At 43.2% G+C, this 21,407-nt stretch overlaps 1 protein-coding gene across 3 annotated transcripts in view; it reads right to left on the bottom strand.

The window, feature by feature from the left end:
* Positions 1-21,407, bottom strand: part of foxp4 (forkhead box P4) — a 94,628-nt gene that overhangs the window by 34,133 nt on the left and 39,088 nt on the right. For all 3 annotated transcript variants that reach the window (XM_028575521.1, XM_028575523.1, XM_028575522.1), the window contains exon 3: positions 8,155-8,244. In XM_028575521.1, the coding sequence (XP_028431322.1) occupies positions 8,155-8,244 (90 nt within the window). The remainder of the gene's footprint in view (positions 1-8,154; positions 8,245-21,407) is intronic.

The raw sequence follows: 21,407 nt of genomic DNA, 5'->3' as shown, positions 1-21,407 counted from the left end.
CACACACACACACACACACACACACACACACACACACACACACACACACACACACACACACACACACACGCACACATGCACACACACACACTGCTGAGGGGGTCGGGGGCTGACAGAGGTCAACCCCTGTCTTGGAAAGAGGGAGCTGGGGGTAGGGAGGGAAGGAGGGAGTAGAGGAGAAGCGAGACAGCCTTGTCGTTTACAGAGAGTGGAGGAGTAATTAGAGGGGTTGTTTGAAGAGGGAGTTTAACTGATTAACAAAGGAAGAGAGGGAGCGAGGGAGTGCCTGAAAGATGGGAAGGAGAAGGAGGAGAAAGGCATGGAGTCCCAGAGGAGTGAAGAGAGAGATGGAAGGGGGATGTAACTTGCATTTCAATGAGCCTTCATTGCTTTCTCCTCTCCTCCCTTGATGACTTTTCATTCTAACGAGGAGGAAAGCCCCACTTTCCATTTCAGATGAAACCTCGGGAAGAGAAGAAGGAGGGCTATCTGATATTAAACCAGCATGCAGCTGGGGGAATAAGCCCAGTGAGGCTCAGCACCATGTTTATATAGAGACAAGCTGGTGATATGACTGAACTTTGGATTTCACACCTTCACCTTCCTTCTAATTGAGATATCTGACTACAAATACACCCAAAACGCAGCATCCTTAACAACCACTTAATTATGCACACCAAATTGTGACATTTAAAATAAACAAAGATGCTGAAGCACACAAACCATGTGTTTCTAAAAGAGCAACATCCAGCATGCCCTCAACAGATACATTTACTGCTATTCACCTCATGCTAGCTCAAAAATGCAGCCAGTATGTGGTGTGTGTGTGTGTGTGTGTGTGTGTGTGTGTGTGTGTGTGTGTGTGTGTGTGTGTGTGTGTGTGTGTGTGTGTGTGATGGCAGTAAGTGGTGAGAAGAAAAAAGGCTATAATCAGAATCTAAACAGGCTCTCAGTCTAAATGATGCGGGCCCTGCCTCTGGGTCTATGGGGACACGCAGGAGAGAAGGATAATTGAAAAAATGACAGAGGAGAATGCAGGAGGAGGAGAGAGAGGCTGACACAGACCTCATCCCCTCCTCCTTCTCATCCCCCTCTTCTGGTAGGAACAAACCCCAGCGCTGTTTATCCTTGTCACTGAGCATTACCACCTCATCCTGGACGCCTGCCTCTATTCCTGTCACACACACACACACACACACACACACACACACACACACACACACACACACACACACACACACACACACACACACACACACACACACACACACACACACACACACACCTAGAGGCGCATAAAAACTTGTCTTCCAGTCTTTTGTCCACTCCATAATAAATTGTTAAAATTAATGTTTTTCTGGCATCTTTTTTCTTGGATGCCACTATTGTCACAAACTTCTCTTTTTCTAATTGGACAGTGGCAAACGTTTGACACATTAGCAGCAGTGATAGAAAAGGGAGAAATCTGTGCTTATTCATGCACATGGCAACTGCATGACCCTGTTCTGACACTGTAGCTGCCTGCAGGCTGGGGGGTAAATGACAGCCTCCCGTTTAAAATACAGTCACCACTGCGCTGGCCGTGTCTTGGTGTGTAAAAGCTTTAATGATGGAACTCTTCTCCTTCTTTTTGGTTGTTTATTCACCAGCTATCATCACTATCGCTCCTTACCCTGTTTCAGTCCCTCCAGGTAAACAGCCTGTCTGTGCTCATCATGCCAAGAAATGAAAGGAGAGCATGTGGGGGTGGAGGAGGTGTGAGGTGGGGGGAGAAGAAAAGCGAGGAGTGAAGGAGAAAAGCATTTGAGTGGAAAAAGAAATAGAAGGAGCGCCCACTGTGCTGAGAGCGTTGTTTGGAGCTCAGGGCCTGGCCTCCACTGGTAGTAAAAGGGCCCCATTGTGTGTGGTGAGTACCCCTCCTCCAGCTAATCTGCAGTGGGGCCAGGGGCCACATTACTCTGGAGGGAACTGATGAGCGAAGCCAGGTGGGGTTGAGGATGAGACAGGCATCTTACCGCTTCAGACGTTTTGCTGAGTAATGTTTGTCTGTCTATGAACAATGTGTGTGTGTGTGTGTGTGTGTGTGTGTGTGTGTGTGTGTGTGTGTGTGTGTGTGTGTGTGTGTGTGTGTGTGTAAGCTGGTGCCAAAAAACATCTCAATGTGCCAAAGGAGTTTTGAGTTTTATTGAAACTTTGTGTGTGAGTTTCTATCTACAGTATTAGTAATTCCCTTTACATCTTGTGTATTTTTGTGCAAGCCACTACAGCATATGTTGTACGCCAATGTGGCAGAATGCAGTGTTTTTATTAGTTATTTAGTGAATTGTACATAATTCTGCATAAAAGCTTTATGTTGCTGAAGACATATTGTCGCTGTTCAGTAAAAACAATGTATCACCAAATGTGGGGATTTTGAATTGTTCAAGTAGTTTTTAATGGGTTCCTCAACTTCTTAAACTGAACAAACTGTTTGAGAAACAGTGGATTGTCTGAACAAAGCTTGACATTTTGGAGATATATATTCATTTATTTTTGAGCTGCTTTACTGCAATTTATTACATTGTTTGCAAAGTTGCTCACAGCTAACAAACATACTTTAAGCAATAAGGTAGTTTTCACATCAAATATGATCATATACTGTAGATATATATTTGGCTTTTGGCAGCTTTCCAAAAACAAACTGAAGTGGAGTTAAGGTAAGAACAAAGGGGCTGGGATGAAGGTTGGAGGATGGATGACTGGTTGTGTGAATGCATGAATCTAAGGATGGATGAATAGATGAAATGATAAAGGTGTGAGGACAGTAGAGGGACCTAAGCCCACAGAGGAACGCAGGCTGCTGAGAGCAGCGAGTTGGGATCTCAACTGGCCTATTGCTGAGCTGGGCCTTGTCCTATACTCACGCAGAAACACATCCTTATACACGTACACTATGCATAACACTCAGCTCTCCCTGACAGGGGCCAGACAAATGAAAAAAAAAAAAAACGTTAGAAAGGACAGTGAAAGACCAGTAAGTTTAAGTGGAAAATCCTCCTCTTCTTCCCCCCCTCACTCCCTCCCTTCTTCTCCCCTCGTCCGCTGCCTCCATCTATCTAACGCCCCAGTGCTTCAGAATAAAAATGACAACACATTTCCAGAAACACACACACGGACACACACACTCAGGGCATTTCATTGGGAAGTGTGAGAGGCCGTTATCGACCATATTTCATTACTGATTTCACTCATGTTTCAAATCACAAAATAAGAGTTTCACACTTCAGTGGCCAGACCCAAACCTCTCCTCTCCATCCTTCCCCTCTGTCTGTCCACCCCTCTACCCATAGCCAAACCCATTCCACTGGCTGCTCAACCTCCTCCTATACACCCTTCACAAACTGTCAGGACCCCATACTAGCCCCTAACACACACACACTAACCTACACACATGCGCGTGCACACGCAGCCCCAATTCCCTCCACATCAAATAAGAGAAACTGCCAACTAAGCACTTTCATTGAGTGGACAAAAGGAGTGCTTTGGGAAAAACACTTTGAAAGGAAATAAAAGGGAAGGAGAGAAGGAACAGCTTCAGTACCGCAGACTCTGGGGGGCTAAACAATCATCTTTCCACGTACTTTTGTTGATAAGTTAAAAGACGTTGAACCCTGCCTCAGAATCCGTATGTTTGGTAGTTTTAATAAATCTGTAGTGATCCAAATAAGGCAGCTGGGGGAGGCAGAAAACTATTTAGCGCCATATAGAAAATGGGTGAATTATTGTTGTAATATTGATTTAAAATGTTTTCATTGAAATAAACTCTGCTTTAAAACTGACATGACTCAGTTTCTTTCTGCGTGGCTCCCTCTCTTCCTCCATCCCACTGTGCTGGTGCCAGCCCTCTTCAGAGAGCAGAGAGGCAAGCTAATTAACATATCTCTAATGAGTCTTTTCATTTTTTTCCTAATTAAACGAGCTCCTCAATAATACATGAAAACAGGACACCACGCTATTCAATTACATACGTATGGGCCACAGCCAAGCACGTGCGTTAATCTGTATGTGTGCATGCCAAGTGGCAGTGTGTTAAGTGTGCCAGGCGTGTGTCTGCCAAGTGGGTGTATACAGTATGTGTCTGCTTGTGCCCTCCCAGTGTATGAGCGCCTGCCAAGTGTGTCCATTGTAGAGAACGTGTGGCAGGTCATGGAGGCATGGTACGCATCCTGCTGGGTAATCCCCCAATTGGCACTGTCTGCCAACTGTGTGCCCACCAATTCACTCAGTGGCACGCTTGCCACGACCAATTACGGTATCTGTGGCCACTTATGTGCAAGACCTACTACAAACACACACCTAAAGAGTGAAATTATCCAAATACCGCAGAGGGTATGGATATCCCATACAAAGTAATGGCCTTTTTCACATTTTTTTAATTTGGTTTAGCCACATGTTAATGCATGCCTTGCTTATGGGAACATTAGCAGTAGTTGATGAATAAGGACATAGAGTTACGACTATCGACTTTCCAAGCCAGTACAGGATTCAAACCTGTGATTGTGTGGTTGTGCATGATTTTTCATCTTTTACCTATTTGTTAACAATCCTCAATTTAATATATCATATCCCATGTTGAGTAAACAACCATAAAAATCTAGTTTAATTATTAAACATCATACAATAGTGAGCAACAGACCGACAAGACCATAAGCATAACAATCTTTGTAACACATCCAGTCAACATGGCAGTATTTCTCCTATTTCCAGATTTTAAGTCATTATATACCAGCATTATTAAGTATTATTTCTGTTTTAGTAAAAATGTATTGCTAACGTCAAATTAAAAACCTGTATAGTTTTGAATCATCAAACTCCCAAATAATTCCTCATACTACTCTGAATATTGTGCTATTCAGCAAGTGTAGCTACATTTTTGTTGCACACAATCAATTTTTCCTGCAATTGCCTGTCTAGAGACTTGAGCTATTGTCTAGGTTCTCTTGAATCTGACACATGACAGTGACACGTACACACGCAAGCAAGCACGCACACACACACGCACACACTCACACGCGCACGCGCGCGCACACACACACACACACACACACACAAACACACACACACACCCACACACACACACACACACACAGAGTGGATTGATACCATCTCACACAGCCAGCCAAACACAGAGACCATCTCGGAACAACCAATCAAAAAGCAGATATAATCTCAGAGTTTCTTTTTCTTTCAGCTCAGATCCTACCTTCTATTATAAATAAAGAAAAGAAGAGAAATATGATGGGGAAGGGGGGCATGGTGGGTGGGGGGGCGGCTTGTCAGCGTAGACCAAGGCTTCTCCAGAGAAGTCAAGACACAAATAGAAGTATTCCCGCTCTCCCTGTCTGCCTCTGTCGTTCTCCCTCAGAGAGAAGGGAAAAATCTAATTATCGAGCTCCTAAAGATCTCATTATTGGCTGGGGCTCATTTGCATGTGTGAGAGCAGCCCAGCAGGAACCAACCTGAGGACGGCCATTTTGTGCCTGATGTGAGCCACTGTGTCACTGTACAGTTGTTTACTGCCACCTTCAGAAATGTCCAGATTAAATGTCTGGCCTTCACTCACTCCATCGCTCACTCACCCTCTCTATGGCCGACGGATGATTGCTTCAATTACAGCAACTGTGATGATCATATGATCAAAAAACTGGAAATTACAGTAATTAAGAGATTTCTGTGCACCAACTTAGTAGTCAGGCTTGTTGTGAGGTCTGGTAAACAACTTCATTGCTGCTGCTGCTGCACACAAACAACATGCTTTGGTGCTTGCGCCTGTGTTTCTGACTGCGAGGATCCAAGTACAAACACACACACACACACACACACAAATGTAAATCAAAGTGTGTGTGTGTGCGTGTGTGTGTGCATGCGTGCGTGCGTGCGTGTATTGGCAGGGTATGTGGGGCCATGCGACCTGACAGCTCAGACAACAGAGATGTAGCGTGGATGCCCTGGAGAGTACAGAGAGGCTGGCCAGGCCAGGCACCAACAAACAAGACAAACAAGACAGATATGGAGAGAGTAAAGGAGGGGGTAGTGTGGTGTGTGTGTCTGTGTATGTGTTCAAGACAGAGAGAGAGGGATGGTAGTGGAAGGTAATATAAGAGATGTATGTATAATGCAGTTCAACTAAACCTGCGTTTGACCCCATTTATGTGAGAATATTGTAACAGGTTAATCCCTTGTCTGGTTCACAGAAACTCAACGGTAGTTTCTTACATTTCATTGCTAAACAACAGATTTACAATACATGTCAACTTTCTGTTCCCTCTACATGCTTGCGGTCTCTTACTTCCCCACTCTCTCTCTCTCTCTCTCTCTCTCTCTCTCCCTCTCTCTCTTTAGTTCTAAGTAAGGGAGAAAATAAATCAGCAACATTTAATTAAATCCCTTTCTTATGCCAAAGCAGAGTTGTGTCCGATATATGTTTGACCCAGGTCAGAAGGAGGGTCTGATGACACACACTGACCCATTTGGATCAACCTTCAATGTGGATTTAAACCATGTGTGTCAGTCTGATAAGAGTATAGGAGGGCAAGCCAGAGACCGGACTTTAGGTGAATGAACTACTGTGACACATGTATTAATATATTAATTTAGGCCACATATGCACCATTTTGTGTTGATTAACAGTATAAATGCAATTTCAATCTTTGGGACACTTTAACAATAAAGATCTAAAACAAAACGGTATCTATTTTATTCTCTTACCCCTTGAAAGTCACCATGAACCATAATGTCTCCAACTGCCAGTTTTTATCCAAAGTAAATAAAGTGATTCTGGTTCCAATTCGTGTTTTGATTAAAGTGTAATCCGCCAGATCCCCTTTTATAAAATTGTATTCCATTTCTGACATCTTTAGTAATAAGCAGTCATTCATTCTGTAGCATTTTTGCACTTCCCAATTAAACTGTGTGGCCAACACGGCAAAATCTTTTTCTTTGGTCTTTTTGTTGATGACGTTTGAGCTTGAGGTCTTTTTTCTGCTCTGTCATGGAGGCCACTGCTATTCATACTAAAATCCCAGCTCTTCCTCTGTTTATTTCAAACAAAACCCTCTTCCTGCTGCTGGCCATACTGTATAAAGGGCAGTTTCTTTTCACCAGAGGAATTTTCCTGGAAAAACATGAGCCAACACCAAATATTTATGAGAACAAATGAAAATGCTTCCATGAAGCATTGATTTTATGATCTATCACTTACATGTAAATGTTGCAGCATATCATTCTAAAACAGAATTGCCTTTTATCTAGATGACCTCTACTGTATTGTCACCTTTAAATGAGAAATGTTTCCCATTTTTACCATGAGCACCTTACTGGCTGCAGACGCTGCAAATGAAATCTGACATTATCCTTGCTTCTCACATCTGCCTTTCTCTCCCGTCCATCTCTTTTTTCATTGCCCGTACTGTGTTGGTCCAGCTGTCTGTTTATCATGTGGCACGTTAATGAGAAGAGCAGTGCAATAGGCAGACTGCTTGCTGCTCAAGTAGACCCATGGCCCCACTTTATTGATATGAGGCATGGCTACAAATCACACTTCTGCATGTACTCTGCACATCACATAATTGTAAAGAACTGCCAGAAGTAATGTCATGTGTGATATTCATCAACGTACATTGATAGTAATAATGTGTGTGTGTGTGTGTGTGTGTGTGTGTGTGTGTGTGTGTGTGTGTGTGTGTGTGTGTGTGTGTGCATGTGTTTCCTCCTCAAGTGTCTTTTACTGGGATTCCTGCACTCCAGCTAACCCCACTCTCTCTGCTTACTGTGGAATTCAACTCTGAAAACAGCTCGCTACCCAATCACTACAAAGACCTCACACACACACACACACACACACACACACACACACACACACACACACACACACACACACACATACAGAAATAAAGAAAGAGAGAGACACAGACAGAGAGATAGAGAGAAAGAGAGAAAGGGAGAGAAAAGTATGCGCCTATATCACTGTGTAGTTGACGTGGCAAGTTGGTGAAGGCAAAGCTGCAGCAGCCAGGGGCTTAATATTATACAGATTCTGACAAAGCAACACTTGGGTCATGCATGTGTGTGTGTGCATGTGTGTGTGTGTGTGTGTGTGTGTGTGTGTGCTCTGACCTGCACAGGGCTCTGTTTGACCTCGTTGCTGCCAGAGGAGTTGAGTCCAGAGGCCTGCTGGAGGAGGAACTGTCTGGCTGCCTGGAGCGCCTACGAGGGAGAAATAGAGATGATCAGATGTTCATCGTGCACACGTCATACCGTGAATTATTTGCAGAATCAAACAACACACTAATAAAAGTAATACACCTTTAAAACACACCTTACTTCAAATATTTTGACAAAATGCATTGCTAGGTTCAGTTTCAAACAACAAATACCCATACAATCAAACTTGTTTTCAATTTAGAAAAAAAGAGCAACACACATGCTCTCCCACTAGCCACTCTCTGCACGCCCTTTGCCAAGCTGTCAGGTTGGATTTCCTCAACCTGAGACATCCACCTGGCGCACGTACAGCATGCTTGAGAATCTGCGTTTGTGTGTGCGTGTATGTGGCTGAATTAATCCCAACTAATTCCAGAGGTGTCAAGTAACGAAGTACAAATACTTCGTTACCTTACTTAAGTAGAAATTTTGGGTATCTATACTTTACTGGACTAATTATTTTACAGCATACTTTTTACTTCTACTCCTTACATTTTCACTGAATTATCTATACTTTCTACTCCTTACATTTTAAAAATAGCCTCGTTACTCATATTTCAGTTCGGCTTGTTTTCATTCCGGCTCGTCATCGTTCAAAAAAACACACACAAAAAACCCTATCCAGATCGCTCCATCCGGAGAGAGTGAATGTGATTGTGGTTGGATGAGAAGTATAAACATAGTCATTCCGACACCCTATTGGTTTGTACGCGATCCATCAAACCTGCACAGACCCGGTGCTAATACGCCACCGGTGCTTTAACGACCGTTATCTACCGGACCGAATAGCAACGCGGATTTCGGTGCCTTATTTAGGTGCCACTTAAATGTCTGCGCTTCTCTCTGATGTTCCGAAAACTGACGTTAGAGGGAACTGAAACATCGCCTCACGGGACGCTAGTTAACACTACAGTTGGCAGCAGCTAACATTAGCCTACGGTTAGCTAGCAGCAGGAGTAAACGGTTAAAATTCTGACAGCTAAACGGTGTAAAGTGTGTCTGTATTTCACTGGAGAGGATTGTAACACCAGACTGTAGCTGCCGTTGTCTGAAAAACACAGAAGAGATGTGTCACCTTTTTCAGCCCTTCTGAGTTTGCAGGTATGATTTTAATATTACATTATTATAGTCATATGATTTTGTCCTAACATTTTGGGGTTAAGCTGTTGTCCTTAATGGCATTGTTTCCCCCTTACATCAGGGGTCTTCAACGTTTTTTAAACCAAGGACCCCTTAACTTAAAGTGAGATGTAGCAGGGACCCCCTACTACATATTGTATGAAATTAAGTTGCCTATTAAACTGGGCCTACAATAAAAGTTAGGGCAACCTAAAGCGTTCTTACATACCCTTTTTTCATAAGCTATTAAAATATTAATTGTTGGCATGATTTATAATATTTTAATGTTACATACTGTATGTGGCACAGTAAATCTAGGATTAACTGTATCTGTGGGCTGATATCTTAGGGACTCCCTTACCTATAGGCCAGTAAGCCTATCATCAGTGGGAATTTATATTTGCTAATAATATGTTGGAATTATGTTAAGGCATTTTAATTTTAAATGACTCAAAGATAATAAAAAGACTCAAAACTGTACAATAATTTGGAGGCCCCCCGGCAATGACTTTGAGGACCCCTGTTGAAGATCTCTGCCTTACATTACTTTTACTTTTATACTTTAAGTAGTTTTGAAACCAGTACTTTTACACTTTTACTTAAGTAAAAAGCTTGAGTTGATACTTCAACTTCTACAAAAGTCTTTTCAAACCCTAGTATCTATACTTCTACTTGAGTAATGAATGTGAATACTTTTGACACCTCTGACTAATTCAAAACCTTCTTTAACTCTGAACTCTGACCGTCTCCTTCTTTTTAATTATTTGTTTCTCTGCCCTCCCCTCTGATTCATTCTCTCTTCCACACCCCTTTTCTCCTCCTCTTCCTCTCTTTCCGGGGAAGGTGCAAAGTGGGTATTCCACATCCTCTGAGGCAGAAGTGTGTCAGCATATCTTTGTGTGTGAGTGTCAGAGTGATGTAAGGAGCTGTTTGCCCTGATGTGCCCTAAAGTGCTTTGACTAACCACCACCCACCTCTTCATTCCTCCTCCTCCTCTCCCATTTCTTCCCTTTCTGCCCTCCAGTGCTGTCCATTCAAACCAGTGACACCATCGCTATCCAGCTCTCTGTCTCCTTTCAATCACTCTGCCCTTGAGTGTTGCTGATTCATCCTTCCGACACCGCTACCTCAGCCATCCCTCCCACTGCTTTGCCTGTCATACCCCCCCCACAATACTTTCCTCCTCACCCTTAATTTTATTATAAACTGTATAAATGTCTTTATTTCATTACATTTCCCTCTTTTTTTGCTGTGTTGCTTGTTGTAGCCTTAAAGACTCAAGCTCTCTATCATTAAAACAAATCAGGTGCAGAGGAAAGGGCATTTTTGTTGGAATGTCTGAACTGCTCCTTTAACAAAACAAGAAAACACCCATCTCAAAACAAAAGAGCCGCCTTGCACTTACTGTAAGCGCACACACACACACACACACACACACACACACACACACACACACACACACACACACACACACACACACATACACACACACACAGCACAACCTCATGACAGAGGGTTAGAGAGGGGAGACAGCAGGATGCACATTTGCTTCCTCTGACTCAAAGGGGAAAGGTTCCCTAGTAAATATTGATTTATGAAAGTGTGTGTGTGTGTGTGTGTGTGTGTGTGTGTGTGTGTGTGTGTGTGTGTGTGTGTGTGTGTGTGTGCGTGTGTACACCACATATTAACGGCCAAAATGAGGGATGTTCTTTACCATGGAAGCTCTTACTCAATCATGCATCACCAGAAATCTGTTCTACTGCATCATTTCACAACCACAGAAAATTGTAACACTGTGAAATGGTGCAGCGCACACACTTACAGTATATTGTCACATATTTAATGAATTGTCAAATTAGAAGCTCGGGTACATTAAGTAACGTTTAATTACGAAAACAGAGAGGAGAGATTAGAGGGAGACAGAAAGAGAGAGAAGTCCTCTGTGCAGTCTGAGTGATGAAAACCATCTGTATCAAGCCCACTTGCTAGTTTTGCTGAGACCGCAATTAAAACACACACACGGACGTTGGTGTGTATGTGCTTACACACACACACACACACACACACACACACACACACACACACACGCACACACGCACACACACACACACACATACACACTAACACTTTTACAAAAATCTTGGGAACCCCCTCCCATTTACTGGTTTGACCTCAGCATTAAAGCAGGCACAGACATACACACATAGAAACCCAAAAAAAACACAACCGCCCAGTTTGTTGGCATGTGGTGTGAATTACTCGTTGAACACCATGTCTGCCCAAGAGTGAGTGTGTGTGTTTGTCTGTGTGTGTGCGTATTCGTGTGCGTTGGCAGGAGTTGGGTAGGCATGTCTGGCAACAATAAGGGACAATTCCACCCAAATTACCACCCTGATTACCACTATATTAAAGAGCCATTTATGGCTTTCATAAACGCTACAACCAAGCAGAGGTGATGCCTGTCTCCTCTCCTGTGCCTGTATTCATGGATGTGGGTTTATGCAAGAGACACGAACTACCAACAAACCAATGCAATTCTCTAGATATTTAAACTAAGTCTGTATTGTAGATTTCAATCCCTTTTTATTCAAATTTGCCACAGCTAATAGGCAAAGCTGTTGGAATTAGATACTGTAAAGACAGATTTTAAGTGTACTTTTATACTATAACTACAGGAGGAAAAGTGTTTATTATCGGCTGATATACAGTATATAGAAACAGTAATGCATTGATTGAATGTGTCCCACAAAACATCACACAAAACTCTCTCTCAATCTTCTACACCTATAATTGTCTTGGAATTAAACAACTAAAATACAGACTTTGGTAAAGGTATAACGTTATATGATCATCATGATATGATCTCAAAGAAAGTTGATATCTGGTAATATTGAATTACTGCCCAGGCGTAGGGCAGCCTAAACACAACAGTTTTGTCACTGTTTTAAATCAGTCTGCAAGGCATAGGAAACTGCAGGTCACTATAGCAACAGTGCTTCTATTTTACTTTAAAATAGTAGTGGTAAAATGTTGTTGTTTTTTTGCCTTGGTAAGGGCATTAGTATATGAGTAATAATACACTATGAAGCATTATAAAATACCAAATCTTCACCAAATCCTTCATTTTCTTATATCAGGACATATTCTTTTGCACTATCGCTTCAAATCTCTACATAGTACATTACATTTTACACATATTCAAAAGCTGATGATCTGTTGTATTTGTGTCTGTATATGTGTTTTGTATTAGAAAAAAAAATGAAATTGTCAACAAGTTATTGGAGTAATGTTACTGCAAATGAAAAAGCTGCTTTTCTGTTTTCACCAAACCTATAGATTTTATGGGTATTATGTCTTGATTGGGATGGGAGCATTGTAATTTCACATATTTTATGGGTGAATAAATTGCACCTTGAACTTTCAACATATGAAATGATAAAGAGGACAACAGGAGCCAGTGCCAAACTATACCTTGTCAAGAAGCACTCCGCTGCTTTAACCCTTCTCTTTCATTTCTCCTTTTCACATTCACTATTTTCCCTTTGACCTGGGTGAGCTGTAGCATTGTAAAGTATGCCCTCCCCCTCCACCCACTCACACACATACACACCTCCTAGACTCCCCCACCCCAACTCCCCGCTCCCCCTGTGGCATTCTTGGGGGCGCACTGCACCTTTAAAGAAAATATGAGGGAGGCCTAAGAGGGAGGCCCAACAACAGAGTCTTTGTGCTGCCGCGGAGCACGCACACACACACACACACACACACACACACACACACACACACACACACACACACACACACACACACACACACCCGCACACAAATACACACATCAGTGGTGTCAGACAGGTTTTATTAGAGTGAGAGAGGGAGGGAGGAGGAGGAGGAAAGGGAAGGAGGGGTGAGGAGGTCACTGCTCAGCTTGGAGGCCTGAGAGCACAGTGTGAGTGTGTGTGCGTGTGTGTGTGTGTGTGTGTGTGTGTGTGTGTGTGTGTGTGTGTGTGTGTGTGTGTCACTTCGGTGTGTGAGTTCTTCTGACTTGTCATCGCTCCCCTCTGTAAATCATCGCCTCTGACACAGCCTTTAATAACAGTGCATTTTTTAATTCAGCAGGGTCACACACACACACACACACACACACACACACACACACACACACACACACACACACACACACAAAAGGCTACTTTCTATCCTTAACAGGATTCCGAAAAATGGCTGACAACTAAGTTTCTTTGAAAGGGGGGAGGGTTGGTAAGGCAGTTAGAGGATCCATTAGAAGAAAAGGATGGAAATTCCATTTTGCTATGTGTGTATGAGGATCTTGTAGCACGTATGGGAGTGTGTGTGTACATGCTCATATCCATACTCTATGTGAAAGTGTGTGTGTGTGTGTGTGTGTGTGTGTGTGTGTGTGTGTGTGTGTGTGTGTGTGTGTGTGTGTGTGTGTGTGTGTGTGTGTGTGTGTGTGCCTGTGCCTGGCTCAGGTTGCTAAAGCAAACAGGTCTGTATGTGTGATGAATCTGGCCTCTAATCCGCCCAGTGTGTTTGGGTGAGACAGGGAGAGAAAACGCAGGAATAAGCAAAGAAATCTAAATAGAGAGAAGTAGCAAAGGAGGAGGGGGAGGCAGGGAGAGAGAAAAGAGAGAGAGAGAGAGAGAGAGAGAGAGAGAGAGAGAGAGAGAGAGAGAGAGAGAGACACAGACAGGTGGGTACCATATGTTGGAGTAGTCCGTCAGCACAGACTAAGGTCCATTGTTGACGGCCGAAAAGAAACAAACCGGTCCCCCTCCTACCCTCTCCTCCTCATCTCCCCCCGTAGATAAACAGCCCCCGGGGCAGACAGTGGGCTGTCCTTGAGGGAGAAGGAGGAGGAGGGGAGGGAGTTAGGAAGGGCAAGGGGGAGGCAGGTGGTATCAGATTTCTTTGCTCTAAGACCAGAAGAAGAGAGTACAAAAAAAAGTAAGGAGCACAAGTGAGGGTGAATGAGAGGCTCATTGTTGCATCTGTCCGCACCAAAGCCAAACCAGGCTAGACGAAGCGCGTGCTTCAGATGTTTCAGCAGCGTCGGACACAACAGATCTCCAAACAAGTATCCCCTTTTCGCCTTACCAGCAGCCTGGGAAGACAGGCTAATAGCCATTCCTAAACCCCTGTTCCTTCCCATGAGAGAGCGAGAGATGGTGAGAGGGCTAGAAGGATACAGGGTGAAGACGTAGAAAAGAGCTCGTCACACCCAGCTGCTTCTCTACAGGTCTGCACGCTTTCTGATTTTTGGATCAGTGAGAGAGACCGGGTTCAGAAAGAAGCGGTGGATCTTCTTTTTTTTGCACTTACTTCCCTTTTTCTCTCTATCTCCTTTCTTGAGTGCTGTCATTGAAGCTGAAAGCCAAGCTAAAGCTGCGTCAATGCTGCCGTCCTCCTGGGTCACCCTGCTGTGATCCCTTGTATCCGTTTGCACTGCACTTCCTCACATTAGCACCAAAAGAAACCACCTCCAAACTCCAATAAACCCCTCTCCTACTTTAAAATACTCTCTCCTTCTGGTCTGTGCTACTCTCGGTTAGCTTTCTCTGCCTCTAAATCTCTCTTATCTTTGATCCTTTCTTTTTCTCTGGATGCTCAGTGGAGTATCACGATCAGAGAAGAAGATGAAACAAGACTGAACAGATGTAACACAATCTACAAAGCATGTAAATTTGTTAAAAGCATGATGATACTACAGCACCACCAGCTCACCTGTGTTCAGAAGCTGGTCCAGTATTTACACACACACACACTGTACACAAAGTGGGATTGCTGAAGAGGTGACAGTTAGTGGGATTGCGATATGACTTTGGGGCATATGTGAGTGAAGGCTTGGTTACAGCCGCGGTGGAATCTCACGTATCAAATGGATCACTGTCAGCCACCACAAAACCAGATTGCTTTCCCAGATCACTCCTACTTTCTTTCTCTCCATCTATATCACCCGATCTGTCTCTTGCCTTCACTCTGCTTCTCCATATAATGTATAACTCACAAAAGTTTGGATGGCATTTCTCCAAGTCTAGTCTGTCTGTCTTGTGCCCTGCCCCCTCCCCCCTCTTCTCTAGAAATCTGTTACCCATAGCCTTATTCGCCACAGTAAATTCTGAGAGCAGATATGGGTTAGACGGAGGCCTAAAATAGATTGTCCAGGCCAATGGAAACCAAACCTTGTGAATGCAGCTGTTGGCCTTATGAGAGGAGGCTCGCCATCCCTTGACTGTCAGACAAAGACCCACTACCATGACGGCAGCTGTGGGACTGGGATAGGTAGTTAAAGGTAAAGCCGTATTTAGGATTAGCAAATCAATATTTAAGGGATGGTTATAATAGATTTGTCGCATTTTAACAATGAAAATAACTACCTTATACAGTTTTGTTACTTTAAATTGCTGAGAAGATTGACAGTCTCAAAGCTCGTTGTAGTTCTTAACCGTGCAACCATCGAGGCCAAAGTCTGGAAGTTTGTATCCCAACTAAACATTATAGGAGCTGATTTCACTGATGCTCATGTTTTCCTCCAGACGTTACATTTTATGGGAAGTTTGCGGGATTATGTTTGGGCAACAATGTAAGTAGCTCTGTAGCACGGAAAGGGGGGGAAGTCTGCTGAGCAGGTAGCAGCATTTACTTTGTGGCAGTAAGCAATAAGTGGTCTTAAAGTAGCTGGAGAAATGTCAGCACTAACACTAACTTAATTTGTTGGGAGAAAACTTTATAATAATTACAACAATTTAAGAAGTAATTTGTCAAAAATACACTGATTTAACGACACATTTAAATTCTTTAAAGGTAGATGCAACTCTACTATAGGTCCAAGGTGTAAGGGAACAGGGAGTGGTTTATATATTTAGGGCAGATCAGGGGTTTCTAGGGGTAAACATACAGGGGTAAGGGGTAGTCTGAACCAAAGCCTGCTAAAGCTGCTCAATTTCACGGTGGGTTACAAATAAACTATGCTCTGCCAAGACTTCGCCCCTTTCCCCTGACTCTTCCTCACATACTCTTTTCCTTTTTCTGGTATTAATCAGGTCTTTCCGGCTTTCCTTCACCAGCTTTCCTGCCATTTGTTTTTGCTCATAGCAACGTGGAATTTAAACCAGTTGTCCACCAATATAACTGAGCTTAAAGAGCACTGAATACCTCAATCTGTTTAGGCTGCCGCCGAGCTGGAGCTATCTGGGACACCTTCAGAAACACCAGCCAGCCGCAATCCCGTTCAGCTATTTAATGTAATGTTTCCGCAATATAAAGGCACCGTTCGAGAGCTGAGGTTTTAAAACGGCTGAAGCAAGCTACTTTGGGCCCAGACTGACCATTAAAAAGAGGAAAGACCGCGTTCAAGAGCCAACGCAATAAAAAGTCACAAACTCCAAAAGAACTTCAAAATATGCCGTAATGTTTGAAAACCCTGGCCGTTTTAGATTTTTTTTCAGATCCTATTTTTCACAAAAGGGACCTGTTCTAAACTACGGGGACCCTGCCGTTTTCCAGATGGTTCTCTTCAGTTCAAAACTGTTTTGTTGGACGAGAAAACCTCTCCCCTTCAACTATGTCCTTACACTCATCTAACGTTTCTATTGATTCACAGGGGTATACGCAGAGTCATAAAAAGGAGCTGACTGAATACCCAGGACTGCTTTATATCATTACACGATTCATCATCATACACACACACAGAAAGAAATCTACCTATCTTCCTAAGGAGATGTTGTCAGCTTTTCTCTGTTCAGTGAAGGGAAAATGGCATAAAGAGATAGACAATTAAAGATAATGATGAGGTGAGCAGAGACAGAAAGAAAGAGAGGAACTCCCAGCTTGATAATATAAAAGCAGCTCCCTCTGTACTGTAGGCCTCATCTTAGTCCAGGCGACTAATTGATGGCAAATAGCTCTAAAGCGGTTTCCTTCCACACACACTCACACACACACACACACACACACACACACACAAACACACGTCATACATTATATACACATATGCAGTTTCCCTGCGGTTTTCAACACAGCTCGTTTGGCAAGAGAGAAAGGTCTCACTCCAGACAGACCCAGCCCACAGCGGAAAAACACACACTCACACTCACACACACACACACACACACACACACACACACACACACACACACACACACACACACACACACACACACACACACATACATACACACCTAGTGTACCATGTACTATTTAGCCCTCATCTTGTATAAGATAGGACAGTTAAGTAGTTTGGTTATGCTCCTGTGAAGACAAGGCCACTTAGGTGTTAGGAGTTTAAGCTGCTTCTCCTGCCCAACAAGAGCAAGTCCTGAGAGGCTAGACTGTGAGGCGAGGCCAGCCCATGATGAGGATAGCATTAGCCTGGCAACCAGACCTCACATATGGAAACCGTTTAACTGTTATTATTAATATCCCAAAAAAAAAAAAAAAAAAAAATCAAACTAATAACACATGCAAGACACTGCCAAGACTCAGCTCAGGAGACAGAGGGAAAACACATACATACACAAACAGAGACTGTCTGCCATGTGCACATGCATACACAGACACATACACACATCAAGACAAATGTACACACACAGACGCCTATTGGTTAAACAGAAAAACACGCTCAGTGGCCTGTAAAAGTATTAGCCTGCCTGCCTGCTTCGATGGAAATAAACCTCTTTCATGTTTTTGGTTCAGAGGGTTTTTACACCTGGTTGTGGCTGTGGAGATGGAGACGGACACACCCTCGCACCCACCCATACCACACTCACACACACATACACACATGCGCGCATACAAACACCGGAAGTGGGCAGGCACAACAAAGGCCGGCTCCTCTACCAGAAGTTCTAAACAAGAAAAAAATCTTTAACTTCCCCAAATAAGAAGCAGGGGTGTTTTCCAAAAAGGGGAAATGGGAAAGTATGTGTGTGTGCTTGACTATGTGATTTAGCAAGAGGGTCAATACAACCAGATGTGAACAGGCACATTTTTCAATTTAGAATAACTCAAAACCCAGTTTATTCTTTTAAAACTTGTTTGACATGGTATTTTGTTGATGTGGGTATCGTTTTATCGCTATTATTAAATTTTTTAATTTAACAATTTTGTTTAGAAACTTAGGAAAGTGGTGACTCTGCAAGACAACTGTTTAGTTCATAAGGACAGGAGTTATATGATTAACTCACACTTATTTGGGTAAGTAAATAGAATGTTATTAACCCAACTTTTTTTTATGGTGAGGAGATTTTGCAATGATACAGCCTGGTTCAACTTTGACCTACTGTACATAATGTAGTTTTGTGTGTCAGTATTTAACTAATTAATTTCATAAAGTGCCAACAGAGAAAAAGCTTCAAATAAAGTTTTCAAAAATCCCATATTAATATATAGCAGTATTGTTGCAGTAAGAAATCTAAGGGTTTGTCATTTGCTGATTTGACTTTGTCTTAATGAGAAGACAAAATGCTATCTTACTTAATCTCAAATTAAGTTTCACTGTACTTTTTTCAGATGTTTTTAGTTACGTAAACTTGCAAGGCAAGACAACAAATGCATTCTGCCTGTCAGGTGAAAAAAGGCTGTCACACACTGTCCCAGAGCTCAAGACAAAAGCAAAGAGAGAGAAGAGCTACATTCCTCTCCTCCTCCCTGTTGACTCTAATCTCTCCTTTAAAACGGCTCACACAAAGAACCAGCGTAGACTAGCTAATTAGCAACACTTTAGGCCTCTGCAGCTATTGTGTGCGTGGTGTGTATATGCGTGCGTTCATTGTGTGCACCGCTGGGCTCTCGACTGTTTCCTGGGTAACTACTTGCCTAGCAGCCTTGTAAGCTTTCCACATTTTGTCTTTACTCTTTACCTTCTCTCTTTCCCCTCTCGGTGTCTATCACTTTCTGTGAGTACGGAGTGGTGGAATGAAGGCGTAAGGGACTTTAAGAAAAGAGAGGAGACTTAGGTCTAAGATATGGGGATTTTTGGACCTGTGTGGATGGGGGTTGTAAACTAATGCTCTCTTTTTTGAGTGCCTTGCCCCTATTGAACTCCATCCAAGCACATGTCAATTAAAACCAATTACGGCTGCTTCTTTTTGAGAAAGCAGAAGACGTTGACCAGTGTGAACAGGCATCAATGCACATACACACACACACACACGCAGTCTCACCTCAGTGTCACTGACTAGTAGTAGTAATGAGGTCATGCAGATTTGCTCGCTGACCTATGACCCCTTAAAAAGGCCTCAGTCACCATGGTGATACCTTCTGAAGAGTGAGAGTCAACAATCAACTTTTTCATCCTCAGAAACTTTTCCATGAAGAGTGTCTGTCCTGTGTGTGTGTCTGTGTGTGTGTGTGTGTGTGTGTGTGTGTGTGTGTATGTATGTGTTATTTACCTTACGGTACAGCTAGGCCTGCTTGGTGTAAGTGCTTCCAAACACTCCCATGGCAACCAAACCTAACCTAACCCCTTCAGGTGCCCGGGGATGTGTGTATAGCTCAGTCTCCACAACAGAGACAGGACACACAAACACACACACACACACACACACACACACACACACACATCCTTCTTCTGTTGGTATCTGTCTATTCTTGTCTCTGAGCCTCTTGGCTGGTTGGGTCAACCAACCGTGACTGTGTCCATGCCGGCTGATCTGGACTGGTGGACCATGTCTACTGTCTGTCTATTCTTTATCCACAAGACTCGCAGCCTTGTAGCATGCTTCTTCAGAGCCCCTTACACAATAAACGTCATCATTAAGTAGATTTTAGAGTTTCAGTCCAGTCAATGTAAAAATGATGACATATCTATTAGCTATGATTTCAGAAACTTGTCAACCCATGGTTGCCCCTCAAGAACATTACTCTTTAATGAGAGAGCAAAAGAGTATATGTCATACAGCAGAGAAATACAAAAGGAAAGGAATTGAAAGGACATCAATAGTTAGAACAAAAATCACCCTCAGTGGATCTCCAACATTCAACAGTCTTGCTGAAAAAAAGCCATAAAAAGATTTTATGGACGCTCATAAATACAACATCTTAGCATCTCGGAATAAGGTCTCAATGTGTGACAAAATCACTGAATGACAGATATGAGGAAGGAGAGTCATGTAAAATACATAACTGACCATGAGATTTGCACGTGTTTATGTCTGGAGTGCAGGAATGCAAACATGTATCTGATAAAGTGCATATGCCTCAAATCCCCCCCATACAATTCTGAACTGTATAATAGTTTTTATCAATCGATACGAGCAGATTCATATGCTGATAGACCGAGAGAAAAAAAAGGCAAGTAAAAGTCAAAGAAGACGGATAAAGGGACCTGGTGGTGCTTTTAAGACTCCTAGAGGAAGTTGGTGTTCTATAGGTCTCTTTGTATCGCCGCGGTAACAGCAGTGGGTGTTCTGTGATGCTAGGCAACCGAACTGGCCCCTCCTCTGTCTCAGCATGGCCTTTGGTGACCTGTGAACTATACTGACCTCAAACATAAAGAGGAAGGCCTGGCCCAGACCGAGCGAAAGCTTTTAGGAGGTGACAGCACTCAGAGAGAGGCCTGGGACTGATTTACTGGCCCGCACACACGACAGACACACGAAAACCCGCACACACGCAGACGGACATATAGACAGGAACATGACACACACGGGATACAACCTGTCATGCAGATGCACAAAACGCCAAGTGTAATGGAATTAAATTAAATCCCACTGCACTGACAAACTAGAAAATGTGTCTGAAGATTTTTCTTCACCTCCTCCTCCTATTCTCTAGTCACCCCTTCACCTCCGTCTCCTCTGCACTCCTGACCTGAAAGTGAACTCTGGTGGACAGCTGGAGGTCAAACAGAACATAACTGTCCCAGTGACCAAAATTCACCCCCCATAATTTAGCAACGGCCACGCAGCCGGAGCTATAGAATCGCATGTGTCTCGAAACCTCCCCACCTCCATCCACACAGGCCTTAATTACAGTCTGGCCAATCTAACAGGAAGCCATACGTTATCTGAATCATCCAGCATCTCTCA

Source organism: Perca flavescens, chromosome 4 (assembly GCF_004354835.1).
Source record: "Perca flavescens isolate YP-PL-M2 chromosome 4, PFLA_1.0, whole genome shotgun sequence".
NCBI classification, from domain to species: domain Eukaryota; kingdom Metazoa; phylum Chordata; class Actinopteri; order Perciformes; family Percidae; genus Perca; species Perca flavescens.
Note: the sequence above shows the minus strand (reverse complement) of the source record. Positions and strands in the feature narration are given on the sequence as shown.